This window comes from Chionomys nivalis, chromosome 25, assembly GCF_950005125.1.
Source record: "Chionomys nivalis chromosome 25, mChiNiv1.1, whole genome shotgun sequence".
Taxonomy (NCBI): Eukaryota; Metazoa; Chordata; class Mammalia; order Rodentia; family Cricetidae; genus Chionomys; species Chionomys nivalis.
This window is the reverse complement of record NC_080110.1, coordinates 30,817,099-30,836,503: the sequence shown is the minus strand read 5'-3', so window position 1 is coordinate 30,836,503 and position 19,405 is coordinate 30,817,099. Positions and strand designations below refer to the sequence as shown.

At 45.0% G+C, this 19,405-nt stretch overlaps 1 protein-coding gene across 1 annotated transcript in view; it reads left to right on the top strand.

Moving 5' to 3' along the window:
- Lrig3 (leucine rich repeats and immunoglobulin like domains 3) overlaps nucleotides 1-19,405 on the top strand; it is a 47,807-nt gene that overhangs the window by 10,049 nt on the left and 18,353 nt on the right. The window contains exon 4 of the mRNA XM_057757660.1: nucleotides 18,707-18,838. Coding sequence (XP_057613643.1) covers nucleotides 18,707-18,838 — 132 coding nt within the window. The remainder of the gene's footprint in view (nucleotides 1-18,706; nucleotides 18,839-19,405) is intronic.

Sequence of the window (19,405 nt, the reverse complement as noted above, 5' to 3'; positions counted from 1 at the left end):
TCACAATCAAGATGATATTGCCATCTTTTTACAAGGGTGCAGGTGTGTGTTTGTGCCCATGTGGAAGCCAGAGGGCCATGTTGGATGTCTGCCTCAACCTCCCCTTATCATTACCATCACCATCATAACCATTTCACTTAGCTAGTCTCAGGATCTTCCTGTCTAGCACCTTACTTACTGAGCCACTTCTCCCCTTCTCACCCCAGCATTGTTCTCCTAAGTACCAGTTAACTTCAAAGCACCGGCTTCAGTAAAAAGCCATTAGAGATTTGTAACAGTAAGAGGATCAAATGTAGTATCTGAAAACATCACCCTAGCTACAGTATAGAAAGCAACTTGGAGGTATCCAAGAACTACCCCTGCAGCCTGCGGAACTAAAGCATGGTGACTGCCCTTATCTATGGAAGGGTCTCGCCAAGAGAAAAGTCACAGGAAGTGAGGCTCAAGGATGGGCGTGTGGGCCAGCCATAGAGTGCAAGGTATCTCCAAGCCTCACTGAGGAGCTCACAAAGCTCAAATCAAGAGGTCTGGGATTCATTACTGGCCCTGCACACAGCAGGCCTTTCTCTGTGTGTTCTCTCTTCTTTAAAATGGGGAGAGCAGTACCTACCTCCCAGAGTCATCTTGAGGATTTGTGGGGAGAAGGCAGGAAAAACCATCTGGTCCACACAAGGGAAGAGGGACGGGGAGGGAGATGACTCACTCACCTAGAACGCAGTGAATCTGTGTTCTATGCCAGGATCTGCTTCAAGCACAGAGCCCACAAACTGCCTCTTATGGTGGAGCTTCATTCTAGCAAGAAGGGAGAGAAAGACTAATCAGTAAGCCAGCTTCAAAGGCAAGGTGGCTTTGGCTCCTGATAAAGGTGTGATTAACAAGCCCTGGCAGCTGTCCTTTGATGTGCTCAGGAAAGGGCAAAATTGGCAGAGCCCTACTATGTGTCAGCTTACCGTTCTGAGGTCAGAGGTCAGCAGTGAACAATACAGACAAGAATTCTTGCCATCACGGCAGGAATGTCTCCCCTCTCATGGAAGCAGGAAGATAAAAATCGATTAAGAGTTATCCACAGAGCGGGGTAGATCCTGGAGAGAAAAGTAAAGCAGGGAAGAAAGACTAAGGAATGGTCATGGCTGAAGAAGACAGGACAGTATAGAAGGGAAACCCAGGGAGATTGCTCAGTGGCCTCTGCTGCCAAGCCTGAGGACCCGAGTTCATTTCCCACAACTCCCATGATGGAAGGAGAGAACCCGTGCCCACAAACTGTCCTGTGACTTCCACCAGCACACTGTGGCTCATGTACCCCCACCATGATAAATAAGTAAAAATGTAAAAATAAATAAATAAAGGGGGTGCAGAGAGAAAACAATGCACTGAGAAGGCGAGATCTCAGCAAGGGCCTCACTGTATCTGCTGGAGGCTGGGGCTCCTCTCGAAGCCTGCCTAGCCCTGCCCTGCCCACGTGCCTTCCTTGTATGTCTCCTGTTACCCAGTTAGCAAATAACCTTGTTTCCACCCTTTTCCTCTGTGCTTGGAGACTTCTGTGGCTCAGTGTCCTATTGCAGGTATATAGTGTATAGTTAACGTATGAAAGCCGTGTGTACTTAGCATAATTCAGATAGATCTTTTATATACATAGTCTGAACCTGTGGCTAAATATTTACAGTGTTCAGCTATGCATACTTGGTAAAGTAATAATATTAAATTACGCCAACAGCAATAACACTAATTAAAAAGACCAAATTAAAAAGAATAAGAGAAGCAATTTAAGTAGCTCCAGATTCATTAGATGGCTGTACAGTGAGAGCCTGTCCCAGACGCCATGGCCACCTTTTCTTTTGTCTTTGTAAGTCACCCAGATTGGTGTCCAGAAACTCAGGTTTTGCATGGTGATCCTGCCTTGCACTTTGTGCTCTACTTTACCGAGTTCTGAGTGAAAACCAATGGCAGAGACACATGCGTACGCACACACATCCGTCCCACAAGATTGAGCTGCCGCCCTCAAAAGAAAGCTAGCTGTCTTGGATTCCTGGGGTGAGGGAGGGAGGCTGTATGAAGTCCTCAGATGTGTTTAGGACTACTAGTGACTGGTGGCTGCCCCACTGCTGGCCTCTGAACCTACTGTTGCTAACATGTGGTTCCATCCATCTTTTGTACCTGAGATGTGTTGGAGACACAGAAAGGTGTGAGTCACACACACCAGTCCCTTGGTGTGGGGTCTTGAGCTGCTGAGACACTACAAAAAAATAGCACTGTGTGGCAGGGAGTATTGGCCCTTGATGTGTGTGTGTCGGGGGAGGCAGGGACTTCCTGTTCTGTAGAATCTGTAGAAGGATGGTGATTGCTAGCCAGTCTTCCTTGTCTCTGTAACAGGATGCCTGGGAAGACAAGGAAGGAAGGGTCACCTTAAATTCAGATTTTGAGGTTTGAGTCCATCATGTGAGAAAGGGCTTACTAGAGCAGAGCAGGGATATTTTGGTGGCCAGAAAGCAGAGAAAGGAGACCTCTGCCCTAGAGGGCTTTCTCTGTTTCCATTCTGTCCCACATGAGCCCCAGCCTGTGGGATGGCACTGCCTTTGTTCATGCCCAGGTTTTCCTCCGAAGTTAACCCTCACACACAGCCAGAAGTGTTCCTCATTAACCCCCCAGCTACTCCTCAGCCCAGCCAAGATGACTAATGCAGTTAGCCATTCAGCACAGAGATTTTCCTTTTGTTTGCCTTTTGAAACTTTCACAGGTGTGTGTGGGGGGGCATTTGTCATATCTCATACTGAAGGTAGAACTCATGTCTTCCTGTGCTCTCTGTCCACACAGCAGCCCCGGGCAGTTCCATTTGTGTAGAAGGCATTCATGAAGAAGCTGAGTAGGTGGGATGCACATAGAACCCTCTGGAGTAGGGGAGACCAGGGCTGGAGTTGGGGGCACTGGCCTGTCTGACCTTAGGTAGACTTAATTCTTCTTTGTTATCTGTGTGGTGTGGGAGGTCCTTCTGTCTATGTGTTGCTTTTATTGGTTAATGAATAAGGAAACTGGCTTGGCCTATAGCAAGGTAGAACTTAGTGAAGCAGGGAAAACTAGGCTGAATCCTGGGAGAAAGAGGGTGGAGTCAGAAGCCATGGAGCCCCACTGGAGACAGATGTTGGAAGGAACTTTACCCGGTAAGCCACAGCCAAATGGTGATACACAGATTAATAGAGATGGGTTAAATTAATATGTAAAAGCCACCCAGTAAGAAGCTAGAGCTAACAGGCCAAGCAGTGATTTAATTAGTACAGTTTCTGTGTGATTATTTTGAGTCCGAGCTGCTGAGCAGTTGAAATGACCAAGCGGCCTTCTTTATAACATCTGTACAAACAGGCAGAGATGTCTGCCCATCTACCTCCTCAGTTCCTGCTCAGGAGCAAATGGCATTCCATACTTGAGAGGGCCCCAAGGGGCTCCAGCAATCACAACTGCAGTGGTTGCAGTGTGCTGTGGGCTTAGCTCAAGTGCATTGGTCTGGGGCAATGGGCCAATGTGGATTCTTGAGCAGGAGAGTCATGGGAAATAGGTGGCATCTAGAAACTATCTTTGCAGCAATACATGAGGCAGAGATAAGGCGCTTTATATTTAGAGTGAATTAACAGTAAAAATCAGAGCTTTCTTTCAGTGGTCAAAAAAAAAATAGACAGCACTACATGATAAAAGTAAATAAACATTTATAGCCTAAATTTATGTTTCTAGGGTGAATTTTGAGTCGTGTGCTGTGCAGTGTAGGTCTAACAGTGAAGGAAAGCTGGGAAAGACCACCAAAGAGAGATGATGCCCAGGGTATTATGAGTATCCCAGGCAATGAGATGCAGCAATCGCTACCTGGATAGACCATTGATGTCAGGGTGAAGACATAAGTAGCTTGATAGGAAGAGGCCTGGAGGTTCCTCCGTATTGGCTGGTTTTGAAGGAGCTGTGGACAAGCTCTTAACTTTTTATTTTTTTTTTTAAGCAGCAGAATCTGCCTTCCCCCTCCCCCTTTTAGACAGTCAACATACTGTTCCTTTTCAAAATCCAGTGTCCCGTGTGGCTTTGAGAATCAATAGTTGTGACCTGCCTACCACCCACAGATCCTACGTTTGCTCTGCAGACCCAGCCCTGGAGTATGTTGACGGCACACAGAGGAGGTTGTTCATCTCTGGGAGAGACACAGCACTGGCTTCAGGATCATACACGGGGTGGAGCAGGATGACTGAGGAGAAATGAGGTTATAGTACATTGTACCCCAAAACTTTACTATGTCTCCACTCAGTATTTATTTAGGCTGGCTGGTGGTTTGAGTGTGCCCCCACAATGGCCCAGATTCCTCCTTTCAGTGTACGTAGTAAGTTACATGGGACAGCACCTGATTGTAAAATACATTTCTGTTAGATGGTTTTGCCTGTCTAGAGGTGAATACATGTCTTAGCATGTTTAGGATATGTTTAGCCTGAGCTTGGATAACCACCAGTAGGTTAAGTTTGCCATTAAATGCATTTTCCACTTATAATATTTCCACATATGCTGTGGGACTTTCTGGAGTGTCATTCTATCATAAACCTGGAGACATATATAGTTTGTTATTTATGTAGTGAATACAGCCATATTAATTATACAGTTCTCAGGCATTCCAAACAAAAATCAGACTTCTGGATTAGTTTGGGATTCACTTAAGGTCCTGCTGTTTGGTTGTGTCATACTGAGTCTGTCTGGAGAATTTGCCAAGTTTAATTCATACTTTTAAGTCTAGTAATAGTGATTTTCATAGGTTCGTAGCTCAGAAATCAAGTTGCATATGGGAAGACAAGCATTACGAGAATTTCAAGCAGTGACATGTCTGAATTATTTTATAACTAGGAGATGAAAGCACAAATAGTTGTTTTAACCAAAACCTTCCTAAGTGAGTATTTGAAAAGAGGTCACCAGCTTGTCATATTAATTAAGAAAGTTGAGAATCAACTTTAACCAAAAGTAAAACATAGGTTTCTCAGGGGGAGCCAACAAGCTTTGTTTTGATTAAGTGGGCATGAACCATACCCAGTGCCTGCCCACATCTGGTTGTAGAGGAGCCGATGGCATCTGACCAACTTAACTGCAAAATTCTTCCCTGGGCGCTTGCTGTCCTGTCGATGGATAAATGGACTAGTGTCTTCCTGCATGCAAAGAGTCTTGCTTTAGAGGTCTCTACCCGTCTCTCATGTATGTAAACCAGGTACTGTTGTGTTCATGGAGCAAAAGTTTCACAAAATAAATGCACAAGTATCATAATCCTTTATGTGGCATTCTTTTATTGGGCTTCACAGTGTTTCTAGATGATTTGTACATGAGAGTTTGCTGTGCACTGAGTTGTACCTGCACCTCACTGTGAGTTTGCCAGCACATTGACTCATTAAACCAGCCTGTCCCCAAATACAGACCTACTGGGTTTTCAATTCTCTGCTTAGAGTGACTGAATTTGAAATATGTATTTGTCATCATTGCATGGCCTTTGAGAGCTTTCAGTGTCGTTACCTGGTTCATTAAGTCAGAAGTGGCATCTTGGCCTGGATGTACAGTGGTCTCCAACCTTTCTTCATATCGGACTGTCTCTGCAATTATTCCTTGGGTCACAGGATGGATTGTGTTGCCTTGTAAGGCACAGCCACTCTGGTCTCACACTTCCTAAGACTCATTCAGGCTCCACCGTTATGGGATTTTGTTTGTTTCATTAGTTGGTTGATTTGGAGTTTTTGTCATTTTGTTTGTTTATTTTTGGGTAGGGTCTTGACTGACCTGGAATTCGATATTTAGACCAGGCTAGCTTAGAACTCATAAAGATCTGTCTGCTTCTGCCTCCTGAGTGCTGGGCAAAAGCCATTGTACCCAGCCACTTTTACGTTTTTAAGTGTGTTTGTAAACCTATTTCTTCCGGTTGTGTTTGTGATTTTAAAAGTTTCTGTTTTTCTCTTCCAAATGGAACCTGCCCAAAGTGATGTCTTTTCTATTTTTATGCCCTTTAGGACATGGCTTGCCTGGTGGTGTTTGGTACATGGGAGGTACTCAGTACACGTTTGGATGGTGTTTGGTGCATGGGAGGTACTGAGTACACATTTGGATGGTGTTTGGTACATGGGAAGTACTCAGTACACGTTTGGATGGTGTTTGGTGCATGGGAGATACTGAGTACATGTTTGGATGGTGTTTGGTACATGGGAGGTACTGAGTACACGTTTGGAAGGTGTTTGGTGCATGGGAGGTACTGAGTACATGTTTGGATGGTGTTTGGTACATGGGAGGTACTGAGTACATGTTTGGATGGTGTTTGGTACATGGGAGGTACTGAGTACACGTTTGGATGGTGTTTGGTGCATGGGAGGTACTGAGTACATGTTTGGATGGTGTTTGGTGCATGGGAGGTACTGAGTACATGTTTGGATGGTGTTTGGTACATGGGAGGTACTGAGTACACGTTTGGATGGATAGAGGCCTGAATGCATGACTTGCTCCTAGTTCATCACACAATTAGCTATTCAGTTCCTCCATCTGTTACAATTTGCTTTTACTTATTAAATTTGATTCTTCCCCCCCCCCAAAAAAAAAACAAGAGTTGTAGATTTGAAAGAAGTGACCAATTGGGCAATTTTCCCCAGTGGTCTTCCTTGAAGTCCCTAAAATCGACCTCCACTCCCTTGAGCTTGTCCTACTAGAATGCTTGGCGCAGAACATCTGTGCTATCCTGGCCTCCCATTCCTCCCCACTTGGGATTAACCATTTCAGGTGTCACTTTGAAGCACTGGGGACAGCTTCTACCAGGGAGCATCTATGCCAAGTGAGGCTTGTTCTGCCAAGACAGACAAAACAAAGTTAGAGCCAGTTAGCTTTCCATGATTGCGGTGGCAAGATTCGACATGCACCTCTGTTCTGGTCTAGTTGCTTTTGCCTCTTCCTTTTCTTGCTTAAGTTTCTCTGATGGCTCCCTAAGGCCAGGGGTTCAGGACTCTTGTCTGCTGAAGACCAAACCAGCGCAACAGTGTTGTAACCAACAGCCCTCTTCTTCCTTTGGATGTAAGTTGCTTAAGTACTAAATTTTAAAACATGAAAGGAAAGACAATTATAAACACAAACACCTCCTTTCTCTCTCTTTATACCACCTGCCTGGCTGTCTCATTCCCTTTATTGTATAGCTTCAGCCAGAAGATAGAGCAGTCTAGCAGTCTATTGAATAAGGTTGAAGACCAAAGGAGATTTTAAGGGAATAGTCACACTTCGGGTACTTTAGAGCATAGGAAACATTTGGTATTTATTTGTGAACTGTCAGTTTTATTATGTATGGGCAATCTAAATTTATCATAGCAAAGTAATATAGCATGCAATAGTCAAAATGAACACATCTGTGTAAAAAAAGACTTGTATGTGTGTGTGTCTATCTATTGAGAAAGAGAGAGGCGCTTTTGAATTTGCTCACTGTTTTCTTTGTAATCCCACACATGGCTTTGGTCTAGAATAGATGGCAGAATTCTTCCAATGAAAAATGCTTACAGATTTGGGCACACAGTCAGTTCATAGAATGAGTCTGTTTCTTTTTCCTACTTACCACAACATGTAATTAACAAAGAGAATTATTTACACAGAATTAGAAACAGTTTGATATGTTATTGTTGTGACCCAGTTTTTTATTCAGTATAAATGTCTATGCACAATTGTCATAACTTGGGATTAGAAGAGGCGTTCTCCTCAGTGGAAGCAAAGGATCAGGAGAGAGAGAGAGAGAGAGAGAGAGAGAGAGAGAGAGAGAGAGAGAGAGAGAGAGAGAGATCCTTGGGCCTCTCCAGGGAGCACATCTGGGGCCAAAGGTCATTCTGGTGAGCACCCATTTCAGAGAAACCTGCTCTATGGCTGTAATTGCTAGAACTTACCCCTCTGTGGTGGGGAGGAAGCTTCCACTGTGGGCATCGCTTTGTCCACCTGCTACTGTTTGTTTGGTGGGACAGGTCTCACTGCAGATGGAGCACGCACTGCCTGGGTTCTGCTGCCTCAGCTTCTCTGTGCTGGACTCCAGGCATGCCACACCAGTCCCAGCCCCTGCCATCTCGAGGGCATAAATCCTCTTGCCCCTTTCTCACAGGCTTGACCAGTCCTGCTCAGTAAGTCCTCTGTGATGATAAGAATCCCCAAGCTCAATGCCGGGGTGCACACAGAATGGGGATGCGAGCGCACCTGCCTATAGCATCACAACCACCACATGTTCTGGGTCTACTCAGAGGGACCAGTGAGGCCAGGATACTCTGCCATGTTCCCTACCTGTTGCTCTGCAAACCAAATAAAACAGAATTAATTTAGCCTGGTGTATACGTGCACAGGTAATCCTTCTGTGATACCTGGTTATTTACTTGTGGTTTCGAGCAGCCGTACTGTCTTGCTTTTATTATGAAGGGACAGTTTCTTGCTTAGGCCAATAAAATGGTTTATTCATATGGAAGAAGTGAGTTCGCGGTAAATATGTGCTTACTTTTCAGGAAAACGGGGTGCTACTGGTGAAATACTGTAGAAGATGTGTGCTAAACATGTCACCCCGAGCACACTTATTCTGCTCGGTTCTCTCATAGCCACCTTAAAATGAAAGGAATAAAACAAAGAAAAGGAAAAGAAAAGACCCAAAGTAAATACCAGCAAGAACAAAGAAAAGATCACAGGCCAAATGAAAATGTCATAAAAAGTTTACAAGCCAATGGATAAATCATAAACTTATGTAGGGAGAAAGTGTAGGAGATCCCTGAAAGTAAAAGTGTGTGTTCTGTGTGTGCATGTGTATGTGTGTGTGAGTGTGTGTGAATGTGTGTATGTATGTGTGTGTATGTGTGTGCATTTGTACAAGTGTGTGTGAATGTGTGTGTGTATCTGTGTGGGGTGTGTGTGCACGTGTGTGTATGTGTGTATACACATGTGCATATGCTACTGATCCTCAGGATAGTTCAGGAATTTGAAACCTGTGAAAGTGGAGGTACCCCATAGGACTGGAAACAAAAAAGGCTTAGCCAGAACCCGTTTATAAGAAGTATCGGGACCTCCACATTCTCATCCAGACTTATAGCCCAGTGACTGCCCTGCACGAGACTGGAAGTTTATTTCTAGGACAACTGAGCAGCAAGCTTGTGGAGTCTGGGTGGGATGGATCTGTGTGTTCTGGAGGCTCTCACTATAAACCGGAGGATGACCTTGAACTTCCGACCCTCCAGTTTTCACCTCCCGAGAACTGGGATAAAGGCATGTACCACCTGTACCACCGTGCTTGATGTATATGCCACTGGAGACCAAATCCAGAGTCTTGGGTTTGCCAGGCAAGAATTCCACCACCTTGGCTACAGCTACATCCTACTTCCTTCGAATTGTTTTGTTGTTGTTTATTTTGCTTTTTTTTTTTTGTTTTTGAGATAAGGCCTTGCTGCTTAGGTCGGGGTGGTTTTTGAACTCAGTGTCTTCCTGCCTCAGCCTCCTGAACACTAGGATTATGTGTGTTTGCTGCCCCACCTAGCTTTAGGTTTTTTTTTTTAAAGAACTTTCTTAGAAAATATGAATGAACATCTAATGCTTTCGAAAGTCAGAATCTGAAAAAAAAATGGAAAAAAGGGATTTGGAGGCAATAGATGGAGACATAGATCTGGTCTTTGGGGGAGGAAGAGGAACCACTAAAGCCACAAAAGCAGAAGAGCCCAGTGAGAACACAAAGTGGGAAATACTCTGGAAGGTGAAAGTGCAACTATATTTTATAGCACCAAGCTATAAAATCGAAGCTCAGAATGCAGAAACAGTCATTTTAACAAAGAAATCAAAGTGCTGGGGGAAAGTTGGAAAATTCTCCCAGAAAGAGCCAACGGACAAAGGGATGGAGATTAGGAGGGGAGAGGAGGAAAGAGAATGCACTTATGAAGCTGGCTCATCTGTGAGTTGAATTCCACCAGAAGACACTGGTAGACATTGAAGAGGCTGCCAAAGTTTGGGGGGGGGGGCACAATCTGAGGACTGAGAAGCAACATGGCTCTCTACTGAAAGGACCTACTGTGTGCCGGCAAAAGGCTTGCAGAGAGTACTTGCAGTGTGAAATTTCATCACGTTGGGGCTGTACAAGGAGCTCTGAGAGGAGGCAAACTTGAATGCAGGCTCTCAGGATAACTGACAGCGATCTTGCCACAGCATACCTAGCAGCAGGGCACTGGAGGGCTTGGTAGGAGCACAGACTCCCATGTCTGCCTTCCCCTGCACACACCCCGAATAGACCCCCCGGGGTGCCGTGCTCTATGGGCCTGCCTCCAGGATGCCCTCTTCCAGCTTTGCTGTTGGCTCAAGGCTGAGCCACCCTGGGGTGAAGGAGCTCAACAGTGCCTGGCTTCATCTGTGAGGACCAAGCCTTCCCAGCCCGAAAGGACAACCACTTCTTACCCCAGCACAGTGCACACACCTAAATGGCCAGACTCACAGAAACATTCCCAAACATGGAGAAGCTAATGGGAATCGAGACCCAGGAAAATGAGGGCACAAACTGAGGACAATAAGGATCAGGGGTACAGGAACACATAAGAAGTCTCGCGGAGGGAGGCGCAATGCTAAGGGCTGTGATTCTTCCTCAAGTCTCCGTGGCAAATCCGGTTATTGGTAGTGCTCCACCGTGAAACTCTTGGCATCTAGCTCATGATGGCTGGGCTAGATCTTCCTATTCCATTTCCGTCTGGTTGGATTTACCCAGTGAAGCAAAGCAAGACATTGAACCAGAGGAGAGTGATGCCCTCTCAGGCACGGCAGTCTGAATTATTATATCAGAGAGCCTCATCTTTGAGCGAGTTGATTCAGGAGTCATCTTTGTGTTAGTTTGCTTCCCTGCCCTCCTGGGCAGTTGAGGGAGTGTGCCATTTTCTGGTGAACCCAGGCATCTTGGATCGCCATTCCCATGAGTGCCTACAGCACAGGTATGCGGGTCAGAGGACTAGAGATCCACCATGTGGGTTCAAAGTTAGGTCATCAGACCTGGCAGTAAGTGTGTTTCACCTGCTGAGTCACCTCTCGAACCCCAGAATTAAAAAATTGTATTGTCAGAGCAGAGTTAGCTTTATTGTGCATACTAATTTCACATTAAGATAAGTTTTCAGTAACTACCTGCTTTATCGCCCACTTTTAGAGGTTTTTTGTTTTGTTTTGTTTTTTGTTTTTTGTTTTTTTTTTGTCAATTTCTGTTTACACAGAGGTCCAGCTTGAACTTTTATACCTGGGATCAATGAAGAAGGATTGTGTTGTATGTGGTATGAATGGGCTTTTGACCTACGGTCCATTTTTTTCATTTTAACATGTGTTATAACTGGCAGGCATACAGAACCCTGATTATTGTCGGACCGCTGTTAAAATACTGTACCGTAGCCATCTTTATCCTGTTTGTGATCCAAAAGATATTATGCTTGGTGTTGACCAGGCTTTGAGCTGAGAAGACCTGACAGCCGCCTCCTCGTGCGGCTCTGTTCTTGTCTGCGTGCAGAACTTTCCGCAGTCGGCTCTCACTCGATGGCACAGGGCTGGCGGGCCAGTCTAAACATGTGTGTTCTCTTAATGAGACTTCCTCATTATCTTGTTCACAGGGGTGAGCAAAGGCTGTTTATTTTTATCTGTACAGGGGAGGCTTTTCTCCTGCCAAATCTTTCTTCTAAATGAAGTCTGATATTAAGTGGAGTTAAGTTGTTTCATCCAAAGTAGTTTTCAAGATGACTCAAGGAAACTTTTTTTTTGATGTATGTGTGTGAGTGTGTATGTATGTGTGTGTGTGTGTGTGTGTGTGTGAGAGAGAGAGAGAGAGAGAGAGAGAGAGAGAGAGAGAGAGAGAGAGAGAGATGTTGGAAATAAATGTCCTTTTGTGTGTTTGTACCATGTTGTATTTTCATTAATAGCCTGTGATTTCTTTATATGCCATGTTAAGCTGGTTGCTTGTAAGTTTATGCCGAGATCAGTATTTCCCTATGGCCAGGCCAGACTGTACCAATCAGTATATTTAATGTGCTTGCAGAGTGAAGTTTGGGATGGAATGACCACAGATTCAGCTGTTGTTAGTGGCACAGAAGACTAGAACTGGAGGGGTATAAGAGGGGTGAAACATTCCAACTAGAGAGGGAACTGCAGTATCTAAAACACGGTTTCCCGTGCTCTTGAAAGGAGAGTGACTTCTACACATAGCATCCTTAAGGAGCCAGCACGGCATGCCCTTACACATCGCGCCTGCACAGCCGTGAGCTGCCTTGTATCTGGCGCAATAGGTAGGCCACAGTCGAAACTATTGGCAGATGTTCCTTACTCTTCATGGAGCGAGGGCTTGATTGGTTTGGTGGTTCCAGTGTGAAAAAACCTGCTATTCCTGCTCCTCGCCGACAGACTGTTCCACTCCTCAAGCCCCTTTCCTCACCTTGGAGCAAAATGATCACCGTTTAAATCCACTTAGCAGTGCATGAGAGCTTTTGAGACACTGTACATGGTGGAGATCACAGGGACTCAGAAGGAGAAGCAGTCACCACCATGGCAAGTGGCCCTTCGAGCCTCACCAGCTCTACTAGGCGGGATTCCCCCAGGTTCCTAGGCAACGCAGCTGCTCCCAATGTCCTTTCAAAGGAGAGGATTCCTAATGTGTGGAGACAGCGTACTCAACCTTTTTCTGAGAAGCTACCAACCCACTGAAGCACTGGTATTGGTTGTTTTTAATATGTGATACTTCATACCTGCCAAGCAAGAGGGAGTCCCAGGTCTTAGAGAGTACCTCACATCCAGCACAGAACACAGAAGTAACAGAGTGAAGCGAGACTCCTCTAGAGTTGAACCTGGTCCCAAGGCCAGAGCTTCGGAGCAGAGGACCTGGACCCATGTGCAGGGGCGACAAAGCTTGGCTGTGCTCCGAAAGCCAGAAGAAGCATGGTGCATGACCCCCCAAACGTAACGTCTAAGCAGGTCATTGCCATGATACCAGAACACCTCCCTCTTTCCCCTTCATTCACTTCGAAGCCTCACATGTGGTGCCGTGCATCTGTTCTTGCCTGCCTTTCAGCCAGTCTCTACCAGCTCCTGCCCTGCCAGAGCGTCCCTGGTATCGTCCTGTCACTAAGAGACCTCTGGTCTGTCCCCACCAGCAATCCCAATGGGAAAGCCATTGCCTAACATAGTTCCCAGGGCCTGACATTACCTAATGTCGTATCAGCTACTTTACTCTTTTTTTTTTGTTTTAAGATTCATTATTTTTATTTATGTGTATGTGCGTATGTTTGTCATGTGTGTGCAGGCGTCCTCAGAGGCCAGGATGGGATGTTGGCTTCCATGGACCTCCGGTTATAGGTGACTGAGCGGTTACCCGGTGAGGGGCTGGGATCTGAGCTCAGGTCCTCTGGAAGACTAGCAAGTGCTCTTCGCCTAGGAATTTTTCGTCCTCAGCTAATTCACTCTTGAGCATCAACGTCTCTGTAGCTGGGCACGCTACATCCCAGCGAGCCAAGCGCACTTCCATTTCCTTGAGAAGATGCTATGCTTTCTTCTGTCTCATCTGAGCCGCTGGCTTGTTCCTCTGCTTCTGCTTACAGCATCACTGGCCTCTTCTCCCACTTGCCGGGCTAACTGCATCCTCGGGTCTCGACAGTGACTTCCTCAGCAAATTCTGCTGGCGTTTCTGTGCTCTTCCCAGAGCCCATGAAGTGTCCGTTCCTAGTACTTTTACCGTTGTCCCTTCCTTCCTTCTCAGCATCACCCTGCCGCTGACCTCTGTCTGTTGTTTTCCCCCACTAGACTAGAGGCTTGTGGGAAGTCAAGGGCATCTTGATCTTGGTCATGGCTAGGTCTCTCTCCAGCATTCTTAGAGTAAATATCATCAGAGAAAAATGGTAAGCCATGTTTGCCTCTACATTTATGGTATTTGGCAGAGATGACTGGAAGATGGCATTGGCAACAAAATGAAGCCATTATTTTTGGACCTTAGCAGCCAGGGTTGAAATACCTGGGGCGGCTGTTTTTTTCCTGTGGCTTCTTCGGAAGCTAGAAGGAAGCAACTGTCTTATGTTCCCCACTAGCCGTGCCCTGAAGGTCTGTTTGTCTTGAAGGGACTAATTATAAGTCACCTCAGCGAGGACTGTGACCATGGAACTCTCTGTGCCATCAACACAGAGAAGAGCAAATATCTCTACTCTCTAATGGGTTTGTGCAGGACTTAAACACCCTCCGGGCTGCGTTATTTGGGGCAATGGAAAGATGCCATGGACATGTAACTTTAGCGATGGAGAAGGAATTTGTTTTTAATCAAAACTGTACACATTCTGCCCCAGTATGATCAGCTGTGGTGCTTTTGAATGTGTTGATGAATTTTGGCATCTCTCCATATTCGGAGAAAAGCTAAAACTGTGGCAGAATTGAACCTTTGTCCTCTGTAAGTGGCTGTTTAGGCCCATCTCTGAAACACATTTATTTTGAGTGTTGTGGGAGATTTTCTTTTCACTTTTTTAAAAATGTCGTTCTTTCTCTCTTTTTTTTTTTTTTAAAACCCTCTTTCATGATATAAAGCAAGTTTTTTTTTTTATTTTAAACCGGTACCTATCAGGTGGTAATTTGCCAGTTAGTCTAAGGTAATAAGAAACCCAAATTTGGATTTGATTCAGTTCCATTAGGGTAGATTTAAATTTTTGTGATACAGGGGCTATTATCCTGGTGGCTGAGAGGGATTTTTGTTGCTGGGCATCGAGGCCGACAAAGACCACACTGTGCACGCTCCATCCAGAACGGGGCACTTTCACACTGCAATTTAGGAGCTGTGCAGTTCAGGAAATTGCTGGCTTTGGCTGGACCATACTTTTACTGCAAGGAAAATTTTATTCGTCACTCAAGTAATTGGCAGTTTTAATACCTTGTTCATAATTACCTTATAAACAAACGAATATATAAACCAAAGATTGTATGGTTTGTTCTCTGACTTGCAGCCTTATTTGACCAACATGATAGACACCTGTGGGCCTCCCTTTTTCCCTACCTCAAAAAACTAATTTGCTCCATTTATTAGGGGAAAAAAAGTAATAATAACGAAAGTAGACACTACAGCTATTGTTCTCCTTTTGTTGTTGGGAACTCCATCTAAGTCTAGGAAGTCTAGACCCAGGCAGCATGGGCCCAAACCAGGCGCGGACTTCAAGGGAGATGTGAGACAGGGTGAGTCTGGGCACTTGAGGGCTGATGGGGGATGGGTATGCCGGTGCTAGAAACATTAGCTATGTATTTAAGAGAGATTTTCTGTCCCCCAAATTGTGGTTTTGTTCAGCTCCTAGACCCTGACCCTAAGGCCTCTTGGCTTGGCTTGGACCGCCTCCATCTCCGGGACCTAGAAATTGACTAATTGTCACACTTGCGTTAGCCTCTACCTCACAGCTAGATCAAGGAGTTTGTACTCTGGCAAATCCAGATGTGGGAAACCCAGATGTGGGAAACAGTCAAAACCAGAGGTCATGGCTGACTTGACTCTAAACAAAGTCTGTAAGGCTTTATGGGGATCCAAGAGTCTTTGTAATTTGTGACTTGTACGTAGGACTGCTGTTTCTTTTTTTTTTTTTTTTTTTTTTTTAGACTTTACTGTGATCTCAGCTTTGAAGGTATGCTGTGCCTTGTAAGCTTGTTACCCGGTGCAGCATGGCTTTTGGTGGAGTTATATTCTCTGATGATTCGGGTCTTAAAAATCAAACAGACAGCACCCTAGAGTCCTTAAAAAGAATAGACTAAGGGTTTGAACCGTAGCTTGAGAAGGTAGTTGGTGTGGTGTTTGGAGCCCGTGTCTGTGTGGTTCCTTCCTCCTTGTTTGTTGTAGGGAAGGCAGCACCTGGCCTTTGCAGCATCAGGAAGTCGAGCCTTCCAACTTCAGTGGGCGCTGAGCACACAGATCCCTGGAGGCCTGGTCTGTCTGGGAAAGGAGATTGAAAGGGGCCCTGGCTATGCCTGTGATGATGGATCAGGGAGCCAGTTGGATTTCCACATCAGTTAGAAAATAGAAGTTAAGAGGGTTTTTTGGTTTTGTTTTTGGTTTTGTCAAGGTAAGAAGCAGCAGCTCTTTCTGAAGGAATGTGTGCAGTGAGAAATTGCCAAAATATCTCTGATGCTCTGTGTTCTGGAAAAGAAACCTGGGATTGTTTGGGGACCAACTAGACTTAGTGTGTGAGGTGACTCAGAAGTGGTTGGACTGGTTATACAAAAGCCCTAGTTTCCCAACTTTAGATTATCTATTATATTTGTGAGAGAAATTATTTTATCATTCAACAGCATAATGTATGAAACATGCTTCATGTATGACACCTAATTTGTGCTCACCATTGTTTCTGGTTTCATTGCATTCCAGCACAGTGGCATGAACACAAATTCCTGCCCCAGAAGAGTTTGCAGTATGTGTACATGTTAGGATGTGATGCAGGGTAGGGTGTTAGGATGTGATGCAGGGTAGGATGTTAGGATGTGATGCAGGATAGGGTGTTAGGATGTGATGCAGTGGTGTGCGTGTTAGGATGTGATGCAGTGTAGGGTGTTAGGATGTGATGCAGTGTAGGGTGTTAGGATGTGATGCAGTGTAGGGTGTTAGGATGTGATGCAGTGTAGGGTGTTAGGATGTGATGCAGTGTAGGGTGTTAGGATGTGATGCAGTGGTGTGCATGTTAGGATGTGATGCAGTATAGGATGTCAGGATGTGATGCAGAGTAGGGTGTTAGGATGTGATGCAGTGGTGTGGGTGTTAGGATGTGATGCAGTGTAGGATGTTAGGATGTGATGCAGGGTAGGATGTCAGGATGCCATGCAGTGGTGTACATGTTAGGATGTGATGCAGGGTAGGGTGTTAGGATGTGATGCAGGGTAGGATGTCAGGATGTCATGCATTGTAGGATTTGGGAGCCCATAGAAGAGATGCAAGATGGAGAGGCGTCTCTGAATTATTAATCAAAGCTTAATAAACCCAAAGTACTACAAAAGCCCAGCTTTTGGTAAGCGACGTAGCACATATAAGGGCTATTTTCCCACTAAGGAGAACATACATATGAAGTGTATTTTCTGATTTCCTTAGAAAGAGTTACTGCCAACCGTAGAACTACAGGGTGAGGTTTGTATGACATGCAGAGTCCTGTGTGCAATGCTCAGGTCGTCTGGTTGTTCTTTGGGCTGTAAGGAGAAACCCTTATTACGACTGTTTCCAACTTCTTTACTTTGACATGTTGTCACCCCCTCGCTAAGTGACGCTCTAAGAAGTCCACGCTACCTGAACTTGTATGACAGTGGAGCACTGCTGCCTTCTAGCCGATTGTCACTTAGTGCTAAGTTCCCCTTGGTACCTGTGTCCATTTGTAAGAGCGTGACCGGGCTTTCCCCTCCCCTTTCCCCATTTGAAATGCAATAGAAAAATGGTGGGAATGTTCTGTCTCGTTTGATGCTGTCAGGCACACTGGCTAGTGCTCTCTTGAAATGTGGGTACTGCAATGAAGGAGCACCCCTTTTTGTTTGTTTGTAACATAGCCTTTTTAAATATGTGAGGCTGACCCATTACTTCTGCCTCTGCCCTCTGAGCACTGGCACTTGAAGTCTGTCCCATGTTCAGTAACATTCACTTATGTGTGAGTGCTGTAGGTTGTGTGTCGGTGTATGTGTGTGTGTGCACACGCGAGCGTGCGTGCGCACATTTACATGATATTTAATGACTTGTTTGTAGCCAGTGAATACCACTGTGGTCTACTTTGGTCTATTATTGAGGACTGGTAATGTCAAGCATGTCTTAATATACCTGTGTTTAGTGACTGTTCAGGCTGTTGGCCCTTCCAGGATACATTTGTAGCACAGAAAACCCAGCGGCTGTCCTTTGGTGTGGAAGTCTCTGACAACCTAGTAACTTACTGTAAAAACAGGTGGTCTTTCCAGCCAGGCACTAGAGCAGCCACAGGCTAATGCGTATTGGAAGTTGATTGGTACTGTGCTGTAAGGCAAAGAATTCTATAAAGAATCAGATTTGGAATCCGGGAGAAATACGGCTGACTGGATGGCTCTGAAGGCAAATGCACCTGCTCTGGTAGCCTCCCCAGCTGACTGTGGCCCCCAGATGCGGTGGAAACATCAAAGTGGAAGGGGGAAACTTGACTCCATAAGTTCTCTTATGATCTCCACATGTGTAGCCTCTTCCACTAATAGTAATAAATGCAGTAAATTTGAATATATGTGTATATTACATTATATATATATACAGAGAGAGAGAGAGAGAGAGAGAGAGAGAGAGAGAATGGGGAAGAAAACCATATTTTATATATACATATATAAAACACATATATATTTCATATATAGTGTGTATGTATATATTGGGGTGAGGAATGAGGGCATTGTGGTTTGTGTGCCCACTTGGGGATAGATGTTTCATTTACTAGCAAATAAAATAGGAAGAATTAGAAAAATAATCTGAAAGATCAATCAGTTAAGTTTAAATGCATGACAACCAGCTATGCTGTGTATAAAGGTGTGGGTGGCACTGTTCTTCATATAGTCAGTATAAACTCAGAGAATACATGGTCATAGTGTTGCTGTTCATCTTTGAGAAGTGCTGCTTAGCTCAACCAGTCTTCCATACTCCTGAAGAACAAGTCAGGAAGAGTTTACACTCTTTCCCCATTGGTTTGTGCCAGTGACTTGTTACCTGGTTGTGTTTTAATTGCAGGGCTGGGAACAGCATTGGCGAAATCCTCCCTGAGCAGCTGGAGCCTTTTCAGGCCCTCGAGGCCTTGGACCTGAGCAACAACAATATTTCAGAACTGAGAGCTGCATTTCCACCCTTACAACTCAAGTATCTGTGAGTAGAAGTCACCAAAGCCTTTCGCCCACAGTGAACATATTGTTATGATAGGGGTAGGCAATAAGATACAGCAAACTCCATTTGACTGTTGCTCAAGTAGAATGTAGCTTTCTTATTGACTTGAAATTGACAATAAGCCTAATTAGATATTGCAATAAAAAAAAGCCCCAAACTACAGCCTTGTTGTATTTTATTAATAATAATTCCATACAAAGTCTCTGTATCCGTAACAAGTATGTGTGGCCTGTGAAGCCTCAGACTGTCTTTGTCGGTATGTATACTAGTTACTTTACTGGCTGCTGTACTCAATTCCTGACAAGAACCTGTTTAAGGGAGGGAGGGACTTAATTTGACTGACAGTTTGTGGGTAGAGTCCATCCTGGTAGGGAAGGCATGATGGGAGAATTGGCAGGCAGCCCTGTCACAGCATGAGCAGGAAGTCAGGCCAGATCATGAGACCCTAAGCCCCGCCCTCTGTTATCTACTTCTAGCTAGGCTCCACCCCCAACATTTTTACAACCTTCTAGAAGAATCCCATGTGCTGGAGAGTAAGCTTTCCAACAG